At 45.6% G+C, this 17,440-nt stretch overlaps 1 protein-coding gene across 2 annotated transcripts in view; it reads right to left on the reverse strand.

Moving 5' to 3' along the window:
• Positions 1-4,381: 4,381 nt before the first annotated feature.
• The window catches only part of LOC106572928 (peroxidasin), an 87,858-nt gene continuing 74,799 nt past the window's right edge, over positions 4,382-17,440 (reverse strand). For both annotated transcript variants that reach the window (XM_082970422.1, XM_014147549.3), the window contains 6 exons: positions 17,219-17,353; positions 16,801-17,009; positions 12,528-12,645; positions 12,248-12,380; positions 9,758-9,871; positions 4,382-6,910 (listed from right to left, as the gene is read on the reverse strand). In XM_082970422.1, coding sequence (XP_082826548.1) covers positions 6,737-6,910; positions 9,758-9,871; positions 12,248-12,380; positions 12,528-12,645; positions 16,801-17,009; positions 17,219-17,353 — 883 coding nt within the window. In that variant the 3' untranslated portion in view covers positions 4,382-6,736. The remainder of the gene's footprint in view (positions 6,911-9,757; positions 9,872-12,247; positions 12,381-12,527; positions 12,646-16,800; positions 17,010-17,218; positions 17,354-17,440) is intronic.

Here is a 17,440-nt window from a genome sequence, read left to right on the forward strand (position 1 = left end):
CTCATTGTTGCCCATGAAAGGAAGTTAGGCTAGTGAGCAAACAGGTAGCCTAGGACAACAAAAACTAAAACTAAAAGCGTGTACTGTATGACAGAGTCATAGACTGTTTCGGCAACATGAAAGACAGGAGGATGGCATTGGTGTAGGGTGAGTCAACTTGCATGAACGCACACACACACACACACAGAAATCAGTGCCCTTACCAGCCACATCATATTTAGCTTAGGTTGATTAAATTGTTTTTGGTATCTTTTAGTTGTCACTGTATTAGAGTAAGCATAGGTGATTTTAGATGTTAACTTTCACAATCCATTTTGCTGAAATGGCACTGGAATAGTGGAGGCAGCTCCTGTTTTCTTTGTGACTTGCGGTAACTCTCCATGGCTCTAAATCTATAGTTGTTTAGTAGTCTGAAAATGTCAGAAACATTAACTTGCTTGACCATGCTGGTACTGGTCCCCCGCGGGAATTGAACCCACAACCCTGGCATTGCAAACACCATGCTCTACCAACTGAGCCACACCAGACCGACAATATGCTTTGTGAACTTCAGCGGGCAGATGTTGCTCTCTGGTTTTGTGATGAAACACAGGTGTGGTTGAATTTATTCTGCCACTGTGTCTTCTTACTGTCTCTGTCTTAGGCCTATACACCACAGTGGCAAAAACATATAAACTAACAGGCTATAGAGCAAACAACACAAATATCACACATAGGTTGTAATATCGTCATTTTTTTTCCTGGCTTCCCCAGTGATTTTACCCACGCACCACTACTGGTGGGACTTCTGAGGATGTCTATGGAGTGGTTGGTCCCATGTTGTCATGGCGATAATGGCTTTTCCTGACTGGGAAGAGGAGGCCTTTTATCTGGCCCGCCACTGGAAACCTCAAGTCCACCTCCAGTTTCATTCCCTCCATCTCTCTGACTATGAGAGGGGCTTCCACCGGAAGGAGGACAAGGATCAGGCCCTCCTCTGAGAAGATACCAATAATAGACAGAAGGAATAAAGAATGGAGAGAGAGATGAAGATGAATGATCAGAGAAGGAGAAATTCAGAGACAGACAAAGAGACCACCTGGTTCAGACAGGCCTCAGAGAAAAGACAGGAGTGGACATCAAGCAGACTGCTTTGTGTCAAGACGAGCTTATTTAATCAAAACTCTGTCATTGGTTCAGCATCATAGATAACTTTCCATTCACTCATTACTTTCTCATTATAAAGTAATTGTAGTCCCAATGTAGGACTATTTGTTCCAGTATTTCAGGATCAAATGGGGTTCGGTGTTGAAGGTAATCTATGGACAGACTGTTGAAGACATAATCCAGACACAATGTTTGGGATAGCTTTGTAAAAGCCACAATAAGTCATTGCATCTGTCACGTCCTGACCCTAGTAAGATGTTATTTTCTATAGTAGTGTAGGGCAGGGCGTGACAGGAGGTGTTTTTGGGCTGATCTATGTTTTGTAGTTCTGTTTGAATTTTAGTTTTCTATTTCTATGTTGGATTGTTTGGGGTTGATCTCTAATTGGAGGCAGCTGATCCTCATTTGCCTCTGATTAGAGATCATATTTAAGTAGGGGGTTTTCTCATTGTTGTTTGTGGGTTATTGTCTTTTGAGTAGTGTGTTGTCCTCGCTGCGTCACGGTTTGTTGTTTTCCTATTTTCAAGTTATTAGTGTATTGCATTCAGTTTCACTTTTAATAAATATGTGGAACTATGAAAACGCTGCATCTTGGTCCGCTCCTTCAAACAGCCGTGACAGAATAACCCACCAAAGAAGGACCAAGCAGCTAAGAAGGAGCAGCAGGAGGAATGGACATGGGAGCAGATTTTGGACAGGGAAGTACCCTGGAGTAAGGCTGGGGAGTACCAGCGCCTGAAGGAGGAACTTGAGGCAGCGAAGGTAGAGCGACGATACTACGAGGCGTTATATGCACCGAAAGGCAAGTGCGAGAGGCAGCCCCACCCAAATATCTTTTTTGGGGGGGCACACAGGGAGGTTTGCTAAGTCAGGATGGAGACCTGAGCCAACTCCCCGTGCTTACTGTGGGGAGTGGGTGGTGAGGAAAGTACCGAGCTATGCGGAAATGCGCACTGTATCGCCCATACGCATTCAAAGCCCGGTGCGCTTGGAGCAAGCTCCTCATCGTTGTCGGGCTAAGATTGGCATTCAGCCAGGAAGGAGTGTGCCTGCTCAGTGCATCTGGCCACCAGTGCGTTTCCTCGGCCCAGTTTATCCTGAGCCTGCTCTACGCACGGCAGCCCTCATTCCCCAGCACAGCCCAGTTCGCCCTGTGCCAGCGCTCCGCCCGTGCCGGGCTACAGTGACCATCCAGCCAGGACGGGTTGTGCAGGCCGTGCGTTCCAGACCTCCAGTGAGTCTCCAAGACCCAGTGTACCCTGTGCCTGCTCCGCGTACTCTACCTCCAGTGCGCCACCATAGCCCAGTACGTCCTGTTCCTGCTCCCCGCACTAGCCTGAAGGTATGTGGTACTAGCCTGGCGCCTCCTATACCAGTCCCACGTAGCAGACCTCCAGTGCATCACCAGAGCCCAGTACGTCCTGTTCCTGCTCCCCGCACTAGCCTGAAGATGTGTGTGACTAGCCTGGCACCTCCTATGCCAGTCCCACGTAGCAGACCTCAAGTGCGCCACCATAGCCCGGTAAGGCTGGTGCCTGATGTGAGCACGCGGTCCGAAGTACGTCTCCCCAGTCCGGTGAGACCGGTTCCAGTGCCCCGAAGGAAGCCTCTAATGATGGTCAATGGTCCGACGTCTCCAGTGATAATCCATGGCCTGGAGCCCGTAGGGATGATCCAAGGCACGAAGCCTCCAGTGATGATCCATGGCCCGGAGCTTGTAGGGATGATCCATGGCACGAAGCCTCCAGTGATAACCCATGGCCCCGAGTCTCCAGCGACGCTCCTCGGCCCCGAGTCTCCAGCGACGCTCGATGGTCTGGTTCCTCCGGACATACAGAAGCGGGGGGAATCAGCAGGCGGTGGGGGTACTACGCCCGGAACCAGAGCCGCCACCATAGTCATTAGTCACCCACCCTACCCTCCCTTTGTGTTTTTTGTGGTTGCTTTCTTGGATTTGTTTGCATTTGGAGTCTGCACATTTTGGGGGGGTACTGTCACGTCCTGACCCTAGTAATATGTCATTTTCTATAGTAGTGTAGGGCAGGGTGTGACAGGGGATGATTCTGGGCTGATCTATGTTTTCTATTTCTATGTTGGGTTGATCTCTAATTGGAGGCAGCTGATCCTCATTTGCCTCTGATTAGAGATCATATTTAAGTAGGGGTTTTTCTCATTGTTGTTCGTGGGTTATTGTCTTTTGAGTAGCGTGTTGTCCTCTCTGCGTCACGGTTTGTTGTTTTCCTATTTTCAAGTTATTAGTGTATTGCATTCAGTTTCACTTTTAATAAATATGTGGAACTACGAAAACGCTGCATCTTGGTCCGCTCCTTCAAACAGCCGTGACAGCATCAGACATCCTACTTCAAAATCAATTTTTAAGTGAACACTGGTTGAAAAGACTATAACAACATTCAAAAGCACCGATGGGAAGATGATGATCTATGGACAATGTTACTAATGTTTTGATGATCAATGGAGGAGACGTCATTCAGTAAACACCAGCTGCCTCCTGTTTGGTTAAAGGAGCTTTCTGATGCTTGTTGGTCTGTTTACAACACTCATGGTACGTCATGAAAACAGAACATCTGTGCACCAGACAAATGCAGAGAGAACAATTGACAAACTATGATGAGGATGTGATAATCTATAATTACATCAGGTTTCAAAAGGCATTGTTGGCTCCGACAAAGGAACATCTCTAGAACTTATACTATTACAGGTTATAACTAGGGTCTGGAGTTTTTCCTGGTCAGGTCACATGATCAGGAACAACTATTGGCTCTCCAGATGAGGTAACCAAAGACATTGGTGGTTCCCAAACCATAACAATTCTAGAGACTAACAAGAGAGAAATAAAAGCACAGCCATTCTCTAACCAATAACCGTGAATATAGTTTAACTCCACAGTGCCACAACACAGACACTCACAGATAGATATCCCTTAGTTACACAGGGGATAGAGTTTCCACTACAACAGGAATTCATCAAACATGACTCTTATGTTCTTCATTTACGTCTAATAGCCAAATTACAACTGACTAGGAATGGCTACATAGTACAGTACAGGATTGATGATATTGGGAAAAAACTGGATCAGGTCTTAAGACATGCAACTCTATCATCAATCTGCTTTACACGAGGCAGTACTGTACATGTTTACCCATAATGACAGTGTTTGGCAACATATCTAAAGAGTAGCAGCACCCACCAGGGAAATAACAAACAAACATGGCGGTTGTATTTCAAATGTGGCCTATTTTTTTATTATTGTTTTGAGAGGCATACATTACAGTGCAAACAATTCTTTGGCAAACTTACAATACAATTGTCAGATAGGTATCCACTTTGACCACTCACTTTGGGACAGTGTAGGTAAAGCATGTTCAGTCTTGCAGAGCAGTGCATTCCGGTGACAGTGGGGGGTTTGGGGAACAAAGGGGAGACCAGTAACATGAGGGTTAGAATGAAAATAAAAAAAACAACGAAAGGTACTCATTACAACATGGCTGAAGATGACATGACAACCAGCGATGCAGAGGAAGTGAGGTCACAGTGCAATGGGAGCCAAACCTGGGGTTGCATGCATATACAGACGCAGACACACACACACACACACACACACACACACACACACACACACACACACACACACACACACACACACACACACACACACACACACACACACAGAAGCAGGAGTAAAAGCCTAGGTACTGCAGAGGAAAGTAGAGGGAGGAGAAAAGAAGGGTCTACAATACATAATGATGTAGGTATTCCATGTGGTATGATACCAATGTGCCAACATTGCTATTGAGCTCCACCACAACTACATGATTGCCTTGACATTCTAGGAGAATCCCCAAATCCAAACAGCATACTTTACATACTTGTATCTGATTTATGGGCCTCTGTGTGTGTGTGTGTGTCCGTCAATGGGACACACTCTGTTGGCTGATTTGTAACAGTAGGGAGCCTCCAGAAAATAAAGCAGCGCCAGATATTTGATTGACACCATCTCCCGTTCCACCCTACCCTCCCATCTGGCTTCCATTAGAGAGGAATGGGGTTCAGAGAGGTGGAAGTCTGCGCTTCACACACCCGGCCAAATGACGTCACCTCGCCTCCATATCCATCGTCTCCTAGGAACCTAAGAGACGAGAGCCAGGCAAGGTTTCTCACCTGCATTAAAACTACAGAGACCTGGTGATTGGTCACACACACAACTCTCACAGAGGAGAATAGTTACATCATAAGGGCTGAGTGCTTGGGAAGGGGAAAGGAATGCATGTGAGTGAGTGTCCTTCAGTAAACTAGAGCTGAGAAGCTGTGGGTTCGGTTATGAGAGCACGAGATAGTTAGGGAGGTAAGGCTGCAGTCCTTTAATGTCTATGTGTGAGTATGGGATAATGCTGGACAGAGGGGTAGACGGGACACTAGGGGTATGACAGAGTACTGCTGTGGTAGGTTAGCAGTTGGCACTGAAAGAGCACTGAAAACGTTGGGACAAAAATGACTACATCTCTACAGTGGTAACAAATGGCCTTTCACTGCTTTAACAACATGGAGTGTGAAAAGGCATTACATCTAGTAAAGAGCGGTTGAGCCAAATAGGAACATCTCCCCTTCCAACCCAAGCCCAAGCCCCAACTCCAACCAACACCCCTCAAGTTTGTAAAAGTTTGACATTGCCTTGAGGAGAGGAGATAACATATCTAAATACCAGAAGTTATTTAGTTCACCAACAGTTGCCATTGAAGACAGATGTGATAACAAGGTAAAAATCAGTAGACATCTTTGAATTGCAAAAGGTTTTTGTAGGGCTTCACATTATCTTCATATGTTAGCAGGTGATACAAAAGGGAAAATACATATTCATAATATGATATAAAGCACCATAAACATTTTGAAAGCGGAAGTAATTTAATACATAAAATGTCTCTCAAATGTGATTTTTTTTAAGAACAAAAGGCACATAATGAGTGTATATTTGTTGCTTGCATATTGTAAAAAATAATAATAATACTTTGAAGGGTTGTATTTTGTGACTAAATCGTTAAGACAAAGGGGAAAATTAGCACCAGTTTTTCGGCATCTCTAACCTGAGAAAGCGTTTTGAGACAACATGGCCGACCCATGGTCGATCTAATGGCTGCAGTGCCATTTCCTCCTCTTTAAACAACACATTTGTTTCAGCCGCTTTGTGGGGCCTTCAAATGCAGTGGTGAGGTAACACTTCAGATCAGAGACCTCTGAGGCCCTGTTTGGGAGGCCCCGAGTGAGGAAGGGGGTTGTCCATCTGTCCATCCATCCAAATATTCATCCATCCATTCATCCTTCCAGAAGGAAGCAGATCCATAGTGACTGCTCTCCTGTTGCCAGTGGATTTGAAACCAAGCCTCAGGCAGTTCGTTGGCCATGGGGACATGACAATCAAAATAACAAAATAATACAAATTATGATTTTTCTAAAAACGATTAAAAAAACGAGGCAATTGGGTGCAGGTGGCTGTAAGGTAAGCGCACCATCAGGGTCTCTCCTTCTGTGTGTGTATGTGTGTGTGTCAGACACTAGGGCATGGAGCCCCTGAGGGTTATACGTGATGAGGGCTACCCGGCGCCTGGCTCCCTGTCTGGGTCTGGCTGTTACTTGCTGCTCCCTCTCCTTGGTTGAGACACACAGGGCAGCACAATCCTTTCAGCTTCACAGGCTCCTGGCACTCCACTGGCGGAAGACACGACTCCATGAAGCACGTCACCTGGGCATCCTGGAGGGAGGGAGTGGGGGAGGAAAAAGAGGGAGGGAAAGAAAGAAAGACAGAAAGAGAGAGTGGGGGTCGTCAGGTTTGGCATGAGAAACCTTCACCTCTGCCAGCAGATGGAAAAGTGAGAGACTGGAGAGTCATGAAGATAAAGAGGTGAAAAGAATCGTTCAAGCTGAAAAGTGACACTGTACATGGGTCTGCAGTGCCATGAAGTTGGTACAGCGGTGCCAGGAGGTTGGTACTGTGGTGCAAGAGGTTAGTACTGCAGTGCCGGGAAATTAATACTGCAGTGACAGGAGGTTAGTACTACGGTGCCAGGAGATTGGCACTGCTGTGCAGGAGGTTAGTACTGCGGTGCCAGGAGGTTAGTACTGCAGTGCCGGGAAATTAATACTACAGTGACAGGAGGTTAGTACTACGGTGCCAGGAGATTGGTACTGTGGTGCCAGGAGGTTAGTACTACGGTGCCAGGAGATTGGTACTGCGGTGCCAGGAGGTTAGTACTGCGGTGCCAGGAGGTTGGTACTACAGTGCCAGGGGGTTAGTACTACGGTGCCAGCAGGTTGGTACTGCGGTGCCAGGGGGTTAGTACTGCCAAATAGTAGAAGGGTGTAATGCTGGCCATGGCGCCAGAAAGGGGAAGAATGGGACAGGACAGGTGGATCCTGGCACTGGCATGGTGCTGAGTGGAGCAGTGATGGCACGCCAATGGCTCTGTTGATCTGATCATCTAGCCCACCTCCAGGCAGTGTGAAAAGTTGTGGAAAGAGGTTGTTAATGGCAAACAGGCCTGATAAGCTGGGTGTGAATGTGAGAAGTGAATATACAGTTGTGCATGTCTGTGTGTGGTCTGTACATGTGTGTGATCTGTATGTACATGTACATCAAGTTTGTAGAGGCACAAGCTTCATGTAGTCATTGCGTGCTAGGAATATGCGACCAAATACTTAACTTTTGACTACTTTAATACACATACAGTTGAAGTCGAAAGTTTACATGCACCTTAGACAAATACATTTAAACTTAGTTTTTCACAATTGCTGACATTTAATCCTAGTAAAAATTCCCCGTCTTAGGTCAGTTAAGATCACCATTTTATTTTAAGAATGTGAAATGTCAGAATAATAATAGAGAGAATGATTTATTTCATATTTTATTTCTTTCAACACAATCCCAATGGGTCAGAAGTTTACATACACTCAATTAGTACTTGGTAGCATTGCCTTTAAAATGTTTAACTTGGGTCTAGCGTTTCAGATAGCCTTCCACAAGCTTCCCACAATAAGTTGGGTGAATTATGGCCCATTCCTCCTGACAGAGCTGGTGTAACTGAGTCAGGTTTGCAGGCCTCCTTGCTTGCACACGCTTTTTCAGTTCTGCCCACAAATGTTCTATAGGATTGAGGTCAGAGCTTTGTGATGGCCACACCAATACCTTGACTTTGTTGTCCTTAAGCAGTTTTGCCACAACTTTGGAAGTATGCTTGGGATCATTGTCCATTTGGAAGACCCATTTGTGGGTCTTTAACTTCCTGACTGATGTCTTGAGATGTTGCTTCAATCCAAATAATTGCCTCATGATGCCATATATTTTGTGAAGTGCACCAGTCCCTCCTGCAGCAAAGCACCCCCACAACATGATGCTGCCACCCCAATGCTTCACGGTTGGGATGGTGTTTTTCGGGCTTGCAAGCCTCCCCCTTTTTCCTCCAAACATAATGATGGTCATTATGGCCAAACAGTTCTATTTTTGTTTCATCAGGCCAGAGGACATTTCTCCAAAAAGTACGATCTTTGTGCAGTTGCAAACCGTAGTCTGGATTTTTTATGGCGGTTTTGGAGCAGTGGCTTCTTTCTTGCTGAGCGGCCATTCAGGTTATGTCGATATAGGACTCGTTTTACTGTGGATATAGATACTTTTCTACCTGTTTCCTCCAGTATCTTCACAAGGTCCTTTGCTGTTGTTCTGGGATTGATTTGCACTTTCCGCACCAAAGTACGTTCATCTCTAGGAGACAGAACGCGTCTCCCTCCTGAGTGGTATGACGGCTGCGTGGTCCCATGGTGTTTATACTTGTGTACTATTGTTTGTACAGATGAATGTGGTACCTTCAGGCATTTGGAAATTGCTCCCAAGGATGAAATAGACTTGTGGTGGTCTACAATTTATTTTCTGAGGTCTTGGCTGATTGGTTTTGATTTTCCCATGATGTCAAGCAAAGAGACACTGAGTTTGAAGGTAGGCCTTGAAATGCATCCACAGGTACACCTCCAAATGACTTAAATTATGTCAATTAGCCTATCAGAACCTTCTAAAGCCATGACATCATTTTATGGAATTTCTCAAGCTGTTTAAAGGCACAGTCAACTTAGTGTATGTAAACTTCTGACCCACTGGAATTGTGATACAGTGAATTATAAGTGAAATAATGTGTCTGTAAACAATTGTTGGAAAAATGACTTGTGTCATGCACAAAGTAGATGTCCTAACCGACTTGCCAAAACTATAGTTTGTTAACAAGAAATTTGTGGAGTGGTTGAAAAACGAGTTTTAATGACTCCAACCTAAGTGTATGTAAACCTCCGACTTCAACTGTACATGTATAAGTGAATTTGTCCAAATACTTATGACACTTTCAAATGGGGGGACTAGATACATGAAGTGATTTCATTTCTAAATGGTAAAACAGATACTATTTTAAAAAACCCTTTCTGTACTTTCGCTTCATATGAAACATTTTTGCATCTGAAATCTAAAATGCTGGAGTATAGAGTCGAATTAAAAGTTACAGCTTCACTGTCCAAATAAATACGTAGGGGAGTGTATGCATGTGTGTGGGGGGGTACATACTCTGCACTCGCATGTGGAGCACGGATCCTTCTTCCACCTTTCTCCGTCCGATCGCTCACGGCCCTCCTCATCAGTGCAGTCTGTCTTACTCAGACGAGCTTCAAGTCTTTTAATCTGCAGACAGACAGGAGGGGTTAATGGAGGCTAAGGAAAGGAGGTAGCACCCCCTCTGCTAACTAAAGCCCAGAGCAACCCCCCCCCCCAAGCACGTACACACACCCACAGCCCAACATCTTTCCTGTAATGCGAGTCACGCGAACAAGCTAGACCCGGGGCAGTTTTATTTAACCATCCACTTACAATAAATACACCCCCCCCCCATTCAAAGACCCAGGCAGCACAGAGGGGCCAAGGGCAGGGCACAGGGCCCAGTCTGTTTAAATCATCTGTACCACTTACAACTTAAAGTGGAACTGACAGTATTTTAGCAACATGTAATCTTACAAAAATCTGTTCATATACACCCCCAGGAAAAAATATGACGACATTTTCTGATGCTTACATATGGTCATTTTCATACTTTCATAGAATGTTTGGGAATGACATACAGTAACGCATTTGTAAAAATTCTGTAGCAATATATAGTGGGAAAGCGGCCGTGTGTGCGTTTAGACAATGAATAGACACTGCAGTAAATAAAACCAATAAAACCTAATAAAACCTCGATCAAACCTACAGCGTCGCTGTGCAAAATGGTACGCAGCATCATCTGGATATGTGTGCAACAAAGGTTCAACATTCATCTTCTGCTACCATTTCTGTCAAGCCGTCTACACATACAATTTGATGCATACGTTTGATACATCTAATGTATGCACCACACAGAATGCACAGCAACTGCCTCTGTAATGCAATGCTGCAAGGCAAACGCAGAGTTCCATTGGAAATGAATGTACTTCTGGTGTACCAAAGCGCAATGACACTCTGTGTGATCAAGGCATAATGAAAACGTGTACGTTTTGTCCAGGACCGGACTCTACACAGACCGGTACGCCTTGACCAATAAGAGCTGATATGCAAATAAGCCATTTGCTACACGGGTTGGCCATCATTCACTTTGAACTGGACTGTGTGTTTACAGACAGTAGCAACAGTGCGACTTTAGACCATTAGAACACATTCACCAAAATACACCTGAATGGATTTCTGCGAATATGTAAATACCACGTGAGCCCACTTACATTTAGGAACTTTACAGTCCTATTGATCCAACAACCATGAACAGGTGTCTTTCCCTCCTTAAGATCAACAGCTAATGTTAGCCAGAGAAAGATGAGCTAAAATCTAACGAGGGAACAGTAGATAAACACAAACTTTTTCAGCTTGTAGTTGACCATCAAAATTGCGCTGATAAACAATGAGGAATAGTAGCCCACTCGCCGTTCTGCAGCTCGCCTGCAAATGCATGCTTGTCTCAACCCACGTTTTGACAATTGAATGAGAACTGCCTGCCCGCCCGCCCATTTAATTGATGCCAAATACATTTGATTGACAACTAAGAGATATGCATGCTAACTGTGGTTAGCCAGCTAGCAAAGTGATCCACATTTCTTGCTTGATAACCAAATGACACCTGCATCTCTAGCTGTAGCAACACAGAAAAACACGATATGAGGGTAAAAAGTCACCCACTCGTCCAATGACATGACATCCTCCCAGCAGCTAGCTAGTTAACTAACGTTTGGGTCCGTGTTTTTAGCTAAATAAATAGCTACATAAATAGATACGCTAGTCTATAAGCCATGTAATGACTGACTTGTGATCATTGCCCTTGCTAGTTTGATTGTATTGACATTCCCAGCCTTAGTTACATTCGTCCGTTTTTGTCTAAAATAAAGAGTCATTGAAACTGAAACAGTACATCCTGAATGGGTAGAGGAAGCAAACAGTGTACCAGCCCAGCTGTGATTTACAACCTGATAGCAGGAACTACCAATAAATGTATTGGTGAATTATTTTAATTATGCATCGAACTGCATCCCTCTATTCGGCCAACAATGGAATTTGGAGTAAAAAATGATGCATTTCTTAAATCTCTTACAAATGAATTTTTTGCCTAAACTGGGAATTATATATTTTTTACTGATATTATGATTGTCTGTTTGTTTCATATCTGCAAAGTAGTTAAAAACGCTGTAAGTTCCACTTTAATCAAAGCCATGTTAGCCTTTTAGCCTACAGCACAGTTAGCTCTCCTTTATCCCACCCCAGTGTGCTACATGCTAAAATGCTCTACCATCAGGCAGCATATCCTGTTCAATCTGGGCACATACAATACCGGCTTATAGTGTTTGGATTCTACAATGTTCTGCATAGGTTCTACGTGTAAGAGTCTGAGCTGAATATGACTGGACTTGCAGTGTAGAGGAAGGATGTAAAGAAGCACTCAAATCACTATCCAACAAGTCTGTTGTTGCTATTTCAACGTGTGATGAGCTTAAAGAACAAATCCAGCAGATCTAGCCTTATGTAGTATACAACTGTTCTCACCTGCTTCCGTAAACCTGTGATAGTCTTCTGCATGTCCACCACAAAGTCTTGGAAGTCATTCAGCGAAGGTTCAATGCTTTGTTGCCAGCTGAGAGAGACATTCACAAGATTTTCAGGAGTGCCTTCAGCTGGGCTGAAATATAAGAAAACACATCCCAAAATACAACCTTATGTTATTATAGCATAACTTTGTGAGTTATAATAATTTTAGTCACCACAGTCGTTAGCTATGACGCAGAATGGTTATCACATTCAAGGAACTTAACGTAGCCAGAGGTACCTGCTGTTCTCCTGTATGCTGTTGGCTGCAGGCTTCTCCTCTGCAGAGCTCTGGTCCACTGACCTGCGCCCTCTGAAGTGGTAGGACAGGGCATTGAACTGACCCTTGGTTCTGCAGTCTGGGGGTACAACAAATCACAACTAAAACAATGGGGCAAATCAGGAAACTCAGATTACATAAAGATGAATGAATTAAAGCTCTAGGCCCATGCCCTGTGCCGTCTTATCTGTGACGTGATCAGTGATGCAGGTGAGTACTGCTGAAGCTCTGCTGCCAGTTTCTCACTCACACCTTAGTACAGTGTGGTGGTAGATGGGGATCTGCCCTGAACACACACCACTTCATCTTCAGGTCCACCTTTCAACACACTTCAAAGAGCTTATCTAAGAGCAGGGCTACCAAGACGTCAGCCTCCCACACACCCACACACCTTATAGACGGTTTCCCTGACAACGTCACAAAAATGATGGACATGCATTGCAAAGGCCCTGTGTTATGATTCTGAATGGTCAGATAGCTAGCCACAATGACCAGAAGCTGCCATGTGGGGAATCGTAGGTGGTTTGTTTCAGCTAGTTCTATCTTGTTTTTGATACCTTGTCTTGTTTTGAGGTGTTTTGACTTATACCACATCTATGATAATATGGCAAAAATGTACCAGCTAGCTAACAACTGCAGCGATGTATTTGAGAGACAACAAGTGCTTATTGTGAAAATGCATTTATGTTTTCAATACATATGGAGACAAAATATTATTTACATGTTGCCAATAATCCTTTTCAAAGCCAACACCATCTACTTTGCCCCCAAGATGCTCACACCATCCTTATAATAGAAGAGCAATAAACCCCCTGACAGAAACCAGTTACACAGAGAGGCCCTGTAATTGAGGCCCTGTAATTAAGTGGGCTGTAACGTACACTGTGGGAGCTTCTCAGGTTGGGGTGATGGTAAACAAAAGCTATAAAACACACGTTATATGTGAGAAAAAAAACTCAGCTATAAAATACTTATTTATCAAAAACAAAACTCTCGCTCACTCACATGCACGAAGAGAAAGACACACACACGCGCGCGCACACACACACACACACACATTTCCTCTTCTACTCTGACCCTCTCCAAGTCTGATCCTCTCCACATCTGACCCTCTCCACCTGTGACCCTCTCCACCTGTGACCCTCTCTATGTCTGACCCTCTTCTCCTCTGACCCTCTCCAAGTCTGAATCTCTCCACCTCTGCCCCCCCTACTCTGACCCTCTTCTACTCTGACCCTCTTCTATTCTGACCCTCTTCTACTCTGACCCTCTTCTACTCTGACCCTCTTCTACTCTGACCCTCTCCACGTCTGATCCTCTTCTCCTCTCCTTGCCTGACCCTCTTCTCCTCTGACCCTCTCCACATCTGATCCTCTCCGCATCTGACCCTCTTCTCCTCTTCTCTTCTGACCCTCTTCTCCTCTGACTCTCTCCCTATCTGACCCTCTCCACCTCTGACCCTCTCCACCTCTGACCCTCTCCACCTCTGACCCTCTTCTCCTCTGACCCTCTCCACCTCTGACCCTCTTCTCCTCTGACCCTCTTCTCCTCTGACCCTCTTCTCATCTGACCCTCTTCTCCTCTGACCCTCTCCACGTCTGATCCTCTTCTCTCCACGTCTGACCCTCTTCTCCTCTGACCCTCTCCGTATCTGACCCTCTTCTCCTCTTCTCTTCTGACCCTCTTCTCCTCTCCTCTGACTTTTTATTAGCTTTTCCCATGTTCATTTGTGAAGGCTGAGTGAACTCAGGGTCAGAGCCAAGAGAAAAAAGGAAAACAATCATCTAAGGATAAGAGACCACAGTCGTAAATGTAATCCCAAAATCATTACGTTCTCAAGGGACATTATCTGAGCTCATAGCAAGGACTAGTGAAACTAGTTGGCCGTTGTCCAAGGCTGATTCTGAATAAAACATACTTGAATTATATTTCACTACATGAGGCAACAGTTGAGGGTGGAGGGAGAGTGGGGTGAAAGTAGGGTGAGTACACCCCCAGACCTCTCCACTTCACCCCCGTATCCACCTGAATACAAACTCTTTTAACTCAATAAACACTACTCAGTGTAAATCATGACATCATCTAAAACACTCAAAGGATCAAATGGAAAAGTGCATTGTGACTAGTGTGTCTCACAGTAGGGAGTAAATAGCTTAATATGTGTAATAGCACACTGCTCACAGAAGCCCTGTATTCTCACCCAGCCACCCAGAATAAGTGGCTCAGAGTCATCCACTCAGGGGTTCATTGGAGGGAAAATTCAGCTGCTCTCCAAAAGCCAAAACCTCTCCTGCACCCCCAGATACCAATTCCAACTTTCCAACAATTTCCTATAGCATATCTACTAGCCTATGCTTTGGCTGAAGAGAAGCAATAAATTGGTGAATTGGTTGCGCTGATCATACATGTGACGACATGCTAACCAAATAATATATTTTAGTAGATGGGACGAGACAAACCCCCACTGAAAGCCCTCATACTCATACCTACTGTCATCCCAGTCAAGTAGCCTACTGCTGGTTTAGTCAATGGAACCCTGGGATGGAATGTACAACATCAGGGCTAACTCTCAATATAATATGTAACCCTTACAATCACATGGTACTGTCTTAAAAAGCCTGGTCATGTACCAGGAGTCTGGGGTCAGAGGATAGTACCAGGAGGCTGGGGTCAGAGGGTAGTACCAGGAGGCTGGGGTCAGAGGGTAGTACCAGGAGTCTTGGGTCAGAGGGTAGTACCAGGAGTCTTGGGTCAGAGGGTAGCACCAGGAGGCTGGGGTCAGAGGGTAGTACCAGGAGTCTGGGGTCAGAGGGTAGTACCAGGAGGCTGCGGTCAGAGGGTAGTACCAGGAGTCTGGGGTCAGAGGGTAGTACCAGGAGACTGGGGTCAGAGGGTAGCACCAGGAGGCTGGGGTCAGAGGGTAGTACCAGGAGACTGGGGTCAGAGGGTAGTACCAGGAGACTGGGGTCAGAGGGTAGCACCAGGAGGCTGGGGTCAGAGGGTAGTACCAGGAGACTGGGGTCAGAGGGTAGTACCAGGAGACTGGGGTCAGAGGGTAGCACCAGGAGACTGGGGTCAGAGGTAGTACCAGGAGGCTGGGGTCAGAGGGTAGTACCAGGAGTCTGGGGTCAGAGAATAGCACCAGGAGGCTGGGGTCAGAGGGTAGTACCAGGAGTCTGGGGTCAGAGGGTAGTACCAGGAGTCTGGGGTCAGAGGGTAGCACCAGGAGTCTGGGGTCAGAGGGTAGCACCAGGAGTCTGGGGTCAGAGGGTAGCACCAGGGGTCTGGGGTCAGAGGGTAGCACCAGGGGTCTGGGGTCAGAGGGTAGTACGAGGAGTCTGGGGTCAGAGGGTAGCACCAGGAGTCTGGGGTCAGAGGGTAGCACCAGGAGACTGGGGTCAGAAGGTAGTAGGGAACAGTAGAGCAGGTAGCTGATTACATACAGCTCTCAAGACAAACACACTACCAAAATCTGAAAAATAACCCATGGCATTTACTGTAATGTTGATCAAAAGTACATTCTTGACCCACTAATCAATTCCAATCATACCCAAGCCCTAACCTATACAGCCACAACAGGGGATCCAATCTAGCTAGTCAATGGTCTTTTCACTGTGATGAGACAAAGCCTGAAGACATTTGTATTATTTCATCTCTGTCCTATCTTATCTGGGTTTGTTGTTTTCACATGCAGGCAAATGACAGCAGTCATACAGATAGCACTGTCAGACAAATCCACAAAGCTTTTGTAAATGCAGTCTCAAACACTGTGGGGCACTGACCAATTATTACCCAAAGCCTAGTCAGGTGCCTCCTAATCAAATGTAGAGCCTCTCATGTCCTGTTGCTTCCCACATCACATTCCACAGAAATAAGCGTCCAAACATTAACCCTGCGTAACCATGGATAACCATGGATAACCCTGTGTACCAACAGTACCAACAGTCTGGGTATCTTTTATAAATCTTTGAAGCAGTAAATCCTAAAATCATTCCATTCTGATGAAGAAGAAGAGGAAGTTGACTCAAGAGTATTGGACCATAGTTACACTCCACAACGTGTATAAAACAGCACCAATCCCAGAGACTCCCCATTCCCACAGATCACTACTTTTCACCAAAGACATATAGAAAGACAATACACTATGTCCATGACAAAAAGTAGTGCACTGTTTAAGGAATAACGAGTCATTTAAAATAGAATGAATGTGTGTTTTATATTCTATGTTACCCACCTTCGCAGCAGTCCTGCCACATGCGCAGGTCAATGTTGGGGATGTCGTCACAGCTGCCGTATCCGTGGGGCAGCTGTGCCACGCTGAACACGTCCTGCTGGATACGGGTGATGTTGTCACCGTTGTCACACAGCACCCTCGTCAGAGACGCCTGCTTCAGCTGGGTCAGCTGGGCCGGGGTGAACACACCTGGGTTCTCATACCAGAACCTGGAAGCACAACCCAGGAGGAGAGGAGAGGATGGAAGGTTACATGTAAACACACACCATACAGACAAAACCTACACTGTGTCCATCTCTCTCTCCTTCTCTCTCTCTCTCTCTCTCTCTCTCTCTCTCTCTCATCCTCCTAAAAAATGTGTTGAGGATGAGCATAATTAATTTGACAAGAATTGTTAGCTGAGGGGAAGTGAGCTCACCGGTCCCCATCTCTAAGGCGTTTGAACTGGGCAGCCAGCAGACACATGAGGGTGGGTCCCAGCCGGCTCTCAGGAACCAGGTCCTCAGCCATCAGAGCAGGGAAAAGGTCGATGTTCAGGGGAGTGCCGTATAGCCTGGAGAGATAGGAATAGACAGACAGACAGTCACAGCACTGTTACTCAACCCCAACGGAGCCACAGTTCAAGTGTGTCTGCAAATGA

This window comes from Salmo salar, chromosome 01 (assembly GCF_965601325.2).
Source record: "Salmo salar chromosome 01, fSalSal1, whole genome shotgun sequence".
Classification (NCBI taxonomy): domain Eukaryota; kingdom Metazoa; phylum Chordata; class Actinopteri; order Salmoniformes; family Salmonidae; genus Salmo; species Salmo salar.